The 11,613-nt window shown below is 44.0% G+C and overlaps 1 protein-coding gene across 7 annotated transcripts in view; it reads left to right on the forward strand.

Moving 5' to 3' along the window:
- The window catches only part of MAP3K13 (mitogen-activated protein kinase kinase kinase 13), a 200,647-nt gene that overhangs the window by 187,500 nt on the left and 1,534 nt on the right, over positions 1–11,613 (forward strand). For all 7 annotated transcript variants that reach the window (XM_058426161.1, XM_058426162.1, XM_058426164.1 and 4 more), the window contains 3 exons: positions 3,660–4,446; positions 8,074–8,144; positions 10,922–11,219. In XM_058426161.1, the coding sequence (XP_058282144.1) occupies positions 3,660–4,446; positions 8,074–8,144; positions 10,922–11,219 (1,156 nt within the window). The remainder of the gene's footprint in view (positions 1–3,659; positions 4,447–8,073; positions 8,145–10,921; positions 11,220–11,613) is intronic.

Genomic DNA, 11,613 nt, shown 5'->3' on the forward strand with positions numbered 1-11,613 from the left:
ACTTTTCCTGTAAAAGAAGAAAAACCCATCTCCTGCTGCCTGCTGCCTACTTATGAGCTCTGGCTATTCAATGTGTGGCCTCACTTTAGCATCATCTGAGAGCTTGTTATACTTGCAGGCTCTTAGGCCCCACCCCAGACCTACTAAATCAAAGTCTTCATTTTTAACAAGCTCCCCAGGTGATTTGTATGTGCCTTCAAGTTTGAACTCTGACCTTCAATAAACCAGATTGAAAATTAGGAGAGACTTTTTGTCTGGATTCTACCACTAATGAGCTATGAGAGCATGAGCCACTTTGGCTGGGCTGTGAGTTCTTTGTCACATATGGTGAAAACAGGACTGTACCTGTGGTTTCCAAGCAAAGCCTGGAACACCCAAGGGCTTGTACAGAGGTTTCTCAGAGGCTATTGCAGGGGTAGGAAGGACAAGGAGTGGGAGCCTGGGAGCCCTGCAGAGAAGGGCTGCTGCTCTCCACTTCAACTGGTTCCACTATACCTGTTTTATACACTGCGTTTCTCATAATAATTCGAGAGGATTCTGTTGTTAAAAACAAAAAAGTCTGGGCCCATCGCCTGTAAAACTTCATGCTGACTTGTGTCTTTCTGGTCCAAAGAAGGGTAAAGCTACTTGCTGGTAGGAAGAAAGCAGTGGTTCTTCCTGGTAATCCTAGAGGCTCTGCTCTGAATCAGTTCATCGTTCAGAAACCATTTGTTGTTCACCTGCAGGCCTTGCAGTCAGTGTGGGCAAGGTTTACCTTCAGGCCTCTGATTTTCTTTTGCACATAATCTTCACGACTGGCCCAGTGGACACTTGAAAACAGGACTGTGAAAGAACTCCCTCCCTTTAGGATCAAAGTGAAATGCCAGTGTCACTCTGCACTAGCCCTTCTCTTCCTGCTTCTACTCAACCTCCTGCTGAGCTCTCTTTCCTCCTTCTCTGACTCCTCCCTTCCTTTTCCTTCCTTCAAGCTTCTCTGAGTACTCACTATAAACAAGACTCCTTGCTTGCTAGGGTGAGGTGTGGGATATAATATAGAAGGAATAACAGAAATCCTCTATAAGTGGACATGTAGGTTGTTTCCAGCTTTTTGCTATTTCCAATAATACTATAACATAACATCATCAAACATGTATTTTGATGCACATATGAGGGGACTTCAACAAGTTCATGGAAAATGTAATTATAAAAGATAACAATTAAAAATATAAACTTTACTTCTCAACATAAGCTCCATCAAGGTTAAGATAGTTTTGTAAGTGATGATATCAGCCATTTAATTCATCCCTAAAGAACTGAGGGTCCTGGGAATGTATCCATATCAATGCAGTCTTTTTTAGATTATTAGCTGAAGAAAAATGGATGCCCTTTAAAGGTATTTTCAGATTAGGAAACAAAAAGCAATGAGAAGGAGCCAAATCGGGACTGCAAGGTGGATGCTTAATGACCTCCCATAGAAACTCTTGAAAAATTGCCCTTGTTTGATGAGATGAATGAGCAGGAGCATTGTCATGGTGGAGAAGGACTTTCTGGTGAAGGTTTCCTGGATTTTTTTCTCCTTATGTTTTGGCTAACTTTCTAAAACACTCCTATAATAAGCAGATACTGTCATTCTTTGGCCCTCCAGAAAGTCAACAAGCAAAATGCTTTAAGCATCCCAAAAAAACTGTTGCCATGACCTTTGCTTTTTTTTTTTTTTTTTTTTTTTTTTTGGCAGAGACAGGGTCTTGCTATGTTGCTCAGACTGATCTCAAACTCCTGGCCTCAAGCAATTCTCCTATCTTGGCCCCCAAAGTGCTGGGATTACAGGTGTCAACCTGTACCTGGACAACCTTTACTCCTTTTTTTTTTTTTTTTTTTTGAGATGGAGTCTCACTCTTGTCACCCAGGCTGGAGTGCAGTGGCACGATCTCGGCTCACTGCAACCTCTGCCTCCTGGGTTCAAGTCATTCTCCTGCCTCAGCCTCCCGAGTAGCTGGGATTACAGGCGCCCACCACCACGCCTGGCTAATTTTTATATTTTTAGTAGAAATGGGGTTTCACTATGTTAGCCAGGCTAGTCTCGAACTCCTGACCTCAGGTGATCCACCCGCCTCGGCCTCCCAAAGTGCTGGGATTATAGGCATGAGCCACCGCGCCTGGCCGACCTTTACTCCTGACCAGTCTGTTTTGACTGGACCAGTTCCATCTCTTGGTAGCCATTGCTTTAATTGTGCTTTGTCTTCAGGATCATACTGGTAGAGCTGTGCTTCATCTCCTGTTACAATTTCATTTATTCAAAGACATGTTTGAAGATCTTGATCCCAAGTGTTTAAAATTTCTATTGAAAGTTCTGCTGTTGTATGCAGCTGATCTGAATGCAATAGTTTTGGTTCCCATTGAGTGGAAAGTTTGTTCAACTTTAATTTTTCTATCAGAATTGTGTAAGCTGAGCCAAATGAAATGTCTATTGAGTTGGCTATTGTTTCTGCTGTTAATCATCAGTTCTCTTCAATTAGGACATGAGTAAGATGAATTTTTTTCCTCACAAATTGATGTGGTTGGTCTGCTCCTGTGGGCTTCATCTTCAACATCATCTCATCCCTTCTTTTTTTCATTTTTTTGAGACAGGGTCTTGCCCTGTTGGCCAGGCTGGAGTGCAGTGGCACCATCTTGGCTCACTGCAACCTCTGCCTCCCAGGTTCAAGCAATTCTCCTGCCTCAGCCTCCCGAGTAGCTGGGACTACAGGCATGCACCACCATGCCTGGCTAATTTTTGTATTTTTAATAGTGATGGGGTTTCACCATGTTGGCCAGGATGGTCTTGATCTCTTGACCTTGTGATCCACCCTCCTTGGCCTCCCAAAGTGCTGGGATTACAGGCATGAGCCACCGCGCCCGGCCCATCCCTTCTTAAAGAAGTTATCCATTTGTAAACTGCTGATTTCTTTGGGACATTGTCCCCATAAACTTTTCATAAAGCGTCGATGTTTTCACCATTCTTCCACTTAAGCTTCACCACAAATTTGATGTTTGTTCTTTAATTGTAGCAGAATTCATGTTGCTCTGATAGGGGCTCTTTTCAAAGCGATTGTTCTTAGTGCCTCAAACTAGATCATGCTTAGAGATGTTACCAATAAGTTGGTATGAGTTTATTTCGATGTGAAAAATTTTGAGATCCATGCATAGTTTTTTCTTTTCTTTTCTTTTCTTTTTTTTTTTTTTTTTTGAGATGGAGTCTTGCTCTGTTGCCCAGGCTGGAGTGCAGTGGCGCGATCTTGGCTCACTGCAAGCTCCGCCTCCCGGGTTCACACCATTCTCCTGCCTCAGCCTGTCCGAGTAGCTGGGACTACAGGCGCCTGCCACCACGCCCGGCTAATTTTTTGTATTTTTAGTAGAGACGGGGTTTCACCTGGTCTCGATCTCCTGACCTCATGATCCACTCGCCTCGGCCTCCCAAAGTGCTGGGATTACAAGCGTGAGCCACCGCGCCCGGCCGCATAGTTTTTTCATAATATGCATTTTCCATGAACATTTTGAAGACCCTCATATGTTATCTCTATTGGATAAATCCTGGTGACTGCTGATTCAAAGGCTCTGTGTATTTTAAGTCTTAGGATACATTTCCCCAAACGTGAATGTGTTTTCATGTGTTTCAGACTAAACCTGTTCTTTCCTCCCAGGCCAGACTTGTTGAGATCGGAAGGGATCCCCACCACAGAAGTGGCTCCCACTGCATCCCCTTTGTCCGGAAGTCCCAAAATGTCCACCTCTAGCGGCAAGAGCCGATATCGAAGCAAACCACGCCACCGCCGAGGGAATAGCAGAGGCAGCCATAGTGACTTTGCCGCAATCTTGAAAAACCAGCCAGCCCAGGAAAATTCACCCCATCCCACTTACCTACACCAAGCTCAATCCCAATACCCTTCTCTCCATCACCATAATTCTCTGCAGCAGCAATACCAGCAGTCCCCTCCTGCCATGTCCCAGAGTCACCATCCCAGACTCAATATGCACGGACAGGACATTGCAACCTGCACCAACAACCTGAGGTACTTTGGCCCAGCAGCAGCCCTGCGGAGCCCACTCAGCAACCATGCTCAGAGACAGCTGCCAGGCTCGAGCCCTGACCTCATCTCCACAGCCATGGCTGCAGACTGCTGGAGAAGTTCTGAGCCTGACAAGGGCCAAGCTGGTCCCTGGGGCTGTTGCCAGGCTGACCCTTATGACCCCTGCCTTCAGTGCAGGCCAGAACAGTATGGGTCATTAGACATACCCTCTGCTGAGCCAGTGGGGAGGAGCCCTGACCTTTCCAAGTCACCAGCACACAATCCTCTCTTGGAAAACACCCTGAGTTCTGAGAAAATGGAAGAAAATGAATTCAGCGGCTGTAGGTCTGAGTCATCCCTCGGCACCTCTCACCTTGTCACCCCTCCAGCGCTACCTCGAAAAACAAGGCCTCTGCAGAAGGTAAAGTGTAATGACGAGAGTGGCCGGCGTCACTACCTTCAAAGAATGCCAGAGCCTGTCATGTTATACACATTAGAGAGCATATGTAAAAAGTGTACATTTTGTAAAAGGACAAGATGACAGAAACATAAATAGAAATTTATTTTACTTTAAGTTCGTTTTTTCCACACTGCTTAAGTGATAAACCATGGAATACACTTTAGGAACTACTGAACCAGAGGACTGAGTCAAGTGTATGTATAACAATTTATTTATAGATAACTATATATTGGGGATATGGGCTGGACACAGTGGCTCACGCCTATAATCCCAGCACTTTGGGAGGCCAAGGCAGGAGGATCACTTGAGGTCAAGGGTTCGAAACCATCCTGGCCAACATGGTGAAACCCCATCTCTACCAAAAAAAAAATACAAAAATTAGCCAGGTGTGGTAGCACACACCTGTAATCCGAGCTACTCGGGAGACTGAGGCACGAGAATTGCTTGAACCTGGGAGGCGGAGGTTGCATTTAGCCGAGATCGCGCCACTGCACTCCAGCCTGGGTGGCAGAGCAAGACTCTGTCTCAAAAAAAAAAAAAAAAAAAAAAACAAAACTATATAGTGGGGATATGTAATCAAAATAGTTTGGAAACTACTATGCTATGGCTCTAGTCCTGAGGGATGTTAGGGGAAGTAAGGAGCCTGTTACAGGGTAAGTTTAAGAAGCACAGTATTCTCTCATCCCCTCATACAGATTCCTAGTGCACATAAACAGTCCTCTGCTTTGAGAAATCTTGCAGTAAACTTGTTTAACCGTGCATTTCCCTCACCTATTTGAACATACAGCCTTTTAAAATTAACATCTATTAATCCCCTGTGGCACTAGCTTTCTTCACAATTTACTTTGGAAAACATTGCCTTAATTGACAGGCATCGTGACCCAGGTAGTTCTTAGTCATTGAAACCTGTTTCTCTCCTCCTTATCCACTGGCTGCCTGGGATTTGTCAGCTGGGAAGCAGACTACCATAGCAGCTAAGAGCACGAGCCTAGGAGTCAGACAGATCTTAATTTAAAGCCAGGCTCTTGGCCGGGTGCAGTGGCTCATGCTTGTAATCCCAGCACTTTGGGAGGCCGAGGCAGGTGGATCATGAAGTCAGGAGTTCAAGACCAGCCTGGCCAACATGGTGAAACCCCATCTCTACCAAAAATACAAAAATTAGCCAGGCATGGTGGCAGGCACCTGTAATCCCAGCTACTCAGGAGGCAGAGGCAGAGAATTGCTTGAACCTGGGACAGGAGGCTGCAGTGAGCCGAGATCCAGCCACTGCACTCCAGCCTGGGCGACAGTGTGAGACCTCATCTCAAAAAAAAAAAAAAAAGCTACGCTCTTCCATTTAGTACCTCTATGGACCTCAGTTTCCTTGTCCATAAAATGGGCCTAATATTGGACTCTGCCTCATCAGTTGATATAAAGACTACAGGCATAAATACATATAAAGCATTTGGAACAGGGCTTGGAACGTAGCACTTTTCCAAAAGTATTAGCTCTTCTTGCTATGAGTCAAAAAATAAGATTATGTATGAAAAATGTTTACAACATGGTAGACACCCACCCAATTCTAAGTATGGTTTCATCTCATCATCATTGTTCACCAGGAATTTAGCTGAAGGAATGAAAGGGTATAAAATATGAGTATGTTTGGTCAGGTAGGCATTGAGTAGAAAAGAAGCTGAAGCTGAGGGCTGTCGTCTGGGAACTGCATTTCCCCCTCCACCTACATTGCTGCTCCTGTACCGACTAAGCAGTCCCAGAGATTAAATTGTGTTTCAGGGGCTGGCCGTGGTGGCTCACACCTGTAATCCCAGCACTTTGGGAGGCCAAGGCGGGTGGATCACCTGAGGTCAGGAGTTCGAGACCAGCCTGGCCATATGGTGAAACCCCGTCTCTACCAAAAATACAAAAATTAGCTGGGCATGATGGTGCACTCCTGTAATCCCAGGTACTCAGGAGGCTGAGACAGGAAATCACTTGAACCCAGGAGCCAGAGGTTGCAGTGAGCCAAGATCGCACCACTGCACTCCAGCCTGGGCAACAGAGCAAGACTCTGTCTCAATAAATAAATAAATAAATAAATAAATAAATAAATAAATAAATTAATTAATTAATTGTGTTTCAGCTGGTGCAGTTGATTTGGGCCAATCCATTCTCTGCTCCTCCAACTCCGATGGCCAGTAACTTGTATTTTTTGGTAACTTCTTTGTTAAGATATAATTTGCATACCATACAGTCCCCCCATTTAAAATGTATAGTTCAATGCTTTTTATCCACAGAGCTATGTAACTATCACCACAACCAAATTTACAACACTTTTATCATGCCAGAAACAAACCCCACACCCTTTAGCAGTCACCCCATCCCCCAGGCTCCCCCAAATAACATGTATCTTTGAAACTTTCTCATGCCATTGTGACACCATCTACAGATCTTTAGGCCATGGAACACACACCTTGTACATTTGGCCTCATTGGAACCTCACTCCCACAGACAGCTCAACTTTTCTTTACCAAAACGTAGTCCCACAGGTCCTCCTAGGGTAAACTGCTCATCTCAGCAGTCAGGATAACTTCATCTCTGTCTTTCCTATTTAAAAAAGAAAGCATATCAGAATACAAATGAGTAAGAGTCATGGTATTTTAGAACTGACTTTTAAAAAGGTAAATTATTCTCAATATTTGGTACAGTTCCTTGGACCCAATTACCCACCTTACAAGTGACTGGGTAATCCAGTGTATCATGATGCTGTCATTAAGGACAGTTGATCTTAAGTGTGGCTGCTCCTATGCCCTTGGTTTGAGATGAGTTCTCTGTAAAGGAAGATCACCTCAGTCAGTACACTTACCCCGCCTTCCAGATCAACCACGGAGCCCCAGCAATCACGGGGCCTCAGGTGTCCCAGCCAAAGCTCCCTTATTGCTGCCAACATGCTGACTCAATAAAAATGCATTAAGCACTTTCTTTTAATTGACAAACAATAATTATATATATTTATAGGGATAACACCAATTTTGTATGCAGTATTGTATTGATGGAGTGAGGCATAAAGTACAAACAGGATATAGTCTGACCCTCAAAAATGTCTATCTAACTACATAATATTGGGGAAAAAGGGTATATAAATTAGTATATATATAAACTAATGCATAATATTAGTGAAAATTGGTATATAAAAAGGGAAAAAGTAATTGTTGGGCTTTGAGGATTTCAAAGATCACTTCTATAACAGAGCCTGGAACCACTAGTGACAATGATTACAAGAGACTGCCCCCAAATCCAAGACCTCTCCAACTTCCCTCTCCATCACTCACCTCTGGACGCTTTAATGGAGCCATCATCTCTTTGAGGACAAAGAAAATTTCACTGAGTTTTACACGTCTTCCAGCATCTCATGCAGGCCTGCCATCATAGGTACCCTGGAAAAGTCGCTAAATGAATAATGAGGACATGTATGTTTAAAGATGACATTCAGCAAGCTACTACTAAATGAATGCCTTTTGATGATAATTACATTTTTTACCGGTAGTGGGGATGGGGTGAGAGAGAGTGACACTAAAATAAATAAAACTCTTTTCTCCTTGTTCTCCTTAGAGTGGAGATGACTCCTCAGAAGAGGAAGAAGGGGAAGTAGATAGTGAAGTTGAATTTCCACGAAGACAGAGGTAAAACCAACAAATGCACATGATTGCTTTTAGTGGAATGGGGAAAAAAATCCTAAGTTTGCCACACCTACTCTTCAACCACAGGTGATTCCCTGGCAGCCACCTTATAGAGAACTTTGAACTCACTGTGTTCATGTTTTCCTGTTGGCACATTTTGGCAGTTGTTCATGCACAGCAGATCCTAGTTCATCAGCATTCATTTTACAGCAACTTCATGATGAGGAGCATGAATACAGATTCAAGGTTACAACTGAGAATACAGTGGCCAGTTTGTGACAGATGGCCATGCTGTTTTATGGGTAATTGCGTTGGTTTCTAGTGAGCCTCCCTGTGTTAGTCTGCTCAGGCTTCTGGATGCTTAAACAACAGAAATTGATTTCTCACAATTCTGGAGCTGGGGAAGTTCAAGATCAAGGTTCTAGCTGACTCAGTTCCTGATGAAGGCTCTCGTACTGGCTTGCAGACAGCCACTTTCTTGCTGTTTCCTCACATGGCAGAGAGAGATCTTCCTTCTTTTAAAAGGTCACAGTCTTATTGGATTAGGGGCCCACTCTTATGACCTCATTTAATATTAATTACCTCCTAAAGACCTTATCTAGAGGGTCTATCTAGATACAATTATATTGGCGTTTAGAGCTTCAACTGATGGATTTGGGAGGAAGGCAATTCAGTCCATAGCATTCCCCATGCCTTAGATTTTATACCTCAAGTTAAATATGATAAGCTGAGTCCACCTTCAACCCAGCCTTAGAAATAGCTTCTTGCTTAGATAGTGATAATAATATTCCTGCTAGGAGTCAATAAGGGCCATCTCCCCTTACTTCTAGAATAAAAGCTGCCCCTAAGGTAGAGGAGAAGATAGTTTTCCTACCAAGAGGTCTTTTTCTGCTAATAGACATTCTGTTCTTGAAGAGTAATGCTCTAAGAAGTCTCCCCAGGAAGATTTGTGCACCTGCCCCAAAACAGGAATTCCCTACAAACCAAAGGACTCCTGGCCCTTTGATAAATTATATTCTGGATCCCGCATTATACACAAAATTGAAATCTGTTCTCATTCCCTGCTATTCCTGGACTCTTTATGACCTCTTCTTATATATCCCTGATCTGCCCCCCTGACCCCCCACCAACTCACCCCATCACCTGGCCTGGGCATCAGCCAGACCTAGGTCATATGGCATAAAATCTCTTTGTACTAGGCTGGGTACTGTGGCTTACACCTCTAATCCCAGCACTTTGGGAGGCTGAATCAGGAGTTCGAGACCAGCATGGCCAACAAGGCGAAACCCTGTCTCTACTAAAAATACAAAAATTAGCCAGGCATGGTGGTGCATGCCTGTAGTCCCAGCTACTCAGAAGGCTGAGGCAGGAGAATTGCTTGAACCCGGGAGGCAGAGGTTGCAATGAGCTGAGATGGCACCACTGCAATCTAGCCTGGGCGACAGAGTGAGACTCTGTCTCAAAAAAAAAAAAAAAAAAAAAAAAATCTTTATACTAAGAAATACAGAAAGATAAGAAAAAGGCAGTCTTTATTATTTGTTTTCTTATGTTTTTTAAACCAGTGTAAGCTAATATCATCCTTATTTACTAAGCTGCTTATAAACAATGGGAAGGAACTGAGGAACTTTTGCAAATTATCTCCCCAGAAGCGTTGGCTCATCAGAGCCAAACTCAGTTGTTAACTGGAATGAGCTACTAACCAGCTGGGCAGTACCCACAGCTGCAGAGTAAATGTTCCTTCCAAGCTCATTTCTGTTGGAGGCTGGTCAACAGAGGTAGTGAAAGCACTTGGGCCTCCAGGGCCACCATGCCCAGTGGACACTGGGCTCTGGGAAATGAAGCTGGGGTGGATTGACAGGGAGTTGAGGGATGGAGGTTAGAGAAGGACACTGATCAAAGTGTGTGTAGACCCAGCCCAAGCCTCTGCTCTGCCGTTTCTCACGGTGTGGCCTTAAACAAGTCACTTCCCTTCTCTGGCTCCAGTTTTCTCATCTTGGAAACGAGTTAGTCCAGAGACTCTCCAGTCTCTTTCACCTGTGAGAATCTAGGACTCTCTAAATAAGAGGCATAATTTCAATTTGGACATTCCATACTATGCATATATGTACATAACGTGATTAGACAAGCTGATTTTTTTCAAAGACCAGTCATAGCCATCAGCTTGGAGTATAGTGTTTAGTCACATAAATATATAAACCAAATGAAAGGGGAAATTAAAATTTCCTTCTTGTGTTAGTCACCTTGGGCTGCCATAACAAAATACTACAGATTGGATGGCTTAAACAGGAACTTATTTCTCAAGTTCTGGAGCTGGGGAAGTCCAAGATCAAGGTGTCAGCAGATTCAGTTTCTGGTGAGGGCTCTCTTCCTGGCTTGCAGACAGCCACCTTCTCTGTTTCCTCACATGGTCTTTGCCCTGCACATGCATGTTGAAAAAGGGCAGGAGGCAGGAATGGAGAGAATCTTTTCCTCTTTTTATAAGGCCACCAATCCTATTTGATTAGGACCCCACCCTTATGCTCCATTTAACTTTATTTACCTCCTGAAAGCCCTATCTCCGAATACAGTCACACTGGTATTAGGGCCTCAACATGGAATTTCATGGGGGATCAGTCCATTGCTTTCATGTTAAAAGTTAAATAGTTTCTACCTATCTTGATTTCTTAGGCCTCCTCGATGGCAGGAAAAAAACTAGATTATCTCTACCACTACTATGAGTGACAGATAAGGAAAGGAAAGTAGTTGTTCCTCTAAGTTTTCCTGGTTCTTCTTGGTTCTAGGCCCCATCGCTGTATCAGCAGCTGCCAGTCATATTCAACCTTTAGCTCTGAGAATTTCTCTGTGTCTGATGGAGAAGAGGGAAATACCAGTGACCACTCAAACAGTCCTGATGAGTTAGCTGATAAACTTGAAGACCGCTTGGCGGAGAAGCTAGACGACCTGCTGTCCCAGACGCCAGAGATTCCCATTGACATATCCTCACACTCAGATGGGCTCTCTGACAAGGAGTGTGCCGTACGCCGTGTGAAGACTCAGATGTCTCTGGGCAAGCTGTGTGTGGAGGAACGTGGCTATGAGGTGGGGACTCTCCCTTCTCCTCCCATCACTGTTCCCTTTTTTGCTCTTTGGGGTTCAAGTCTCTAGAGCCTTTACAATTTTCATTTAATAAGATACAACAGTGGCCTTGTATTAGTCTGTTTTCACACTGCTATAAAGAACTACCTGAGACTGGGTAATTTATGAAGAAAAGAGGTTTAATTGACTTACAGTTCCACCAGCGGTACAGGAAGCATGGCTGGGAGACCTCAGGAAACACAATCATGGCAGAAGGTGAAGAGGAAGCAAGCATGTCTTCACATGGTGGTAGGAGAGAGAGAAAGCAAAGGGAAAGTGCCACCCACTTTGAAACCATCAGATCTCATGAGAACTCACTCACTATCATGAGAATAGCAAGGGGGAAATCCACTCCCAT

Source organism: Hylobates moloch, unplaced genomic scaffold (assembly GCF_009828535.3).
Source record: "Hylobates moloch isolate HMO894 unplaced genomic scaffold, HMol_V3 SCAFFOLD_13, whole genome shotgun sequence".
Taxonomy (NCBI): domain Eukaryota; kingdom Metazoa; phylum Chordata; class Mammalia; order Primates; family Hylobatidae; genus Hylobates; species Hylobates moloch.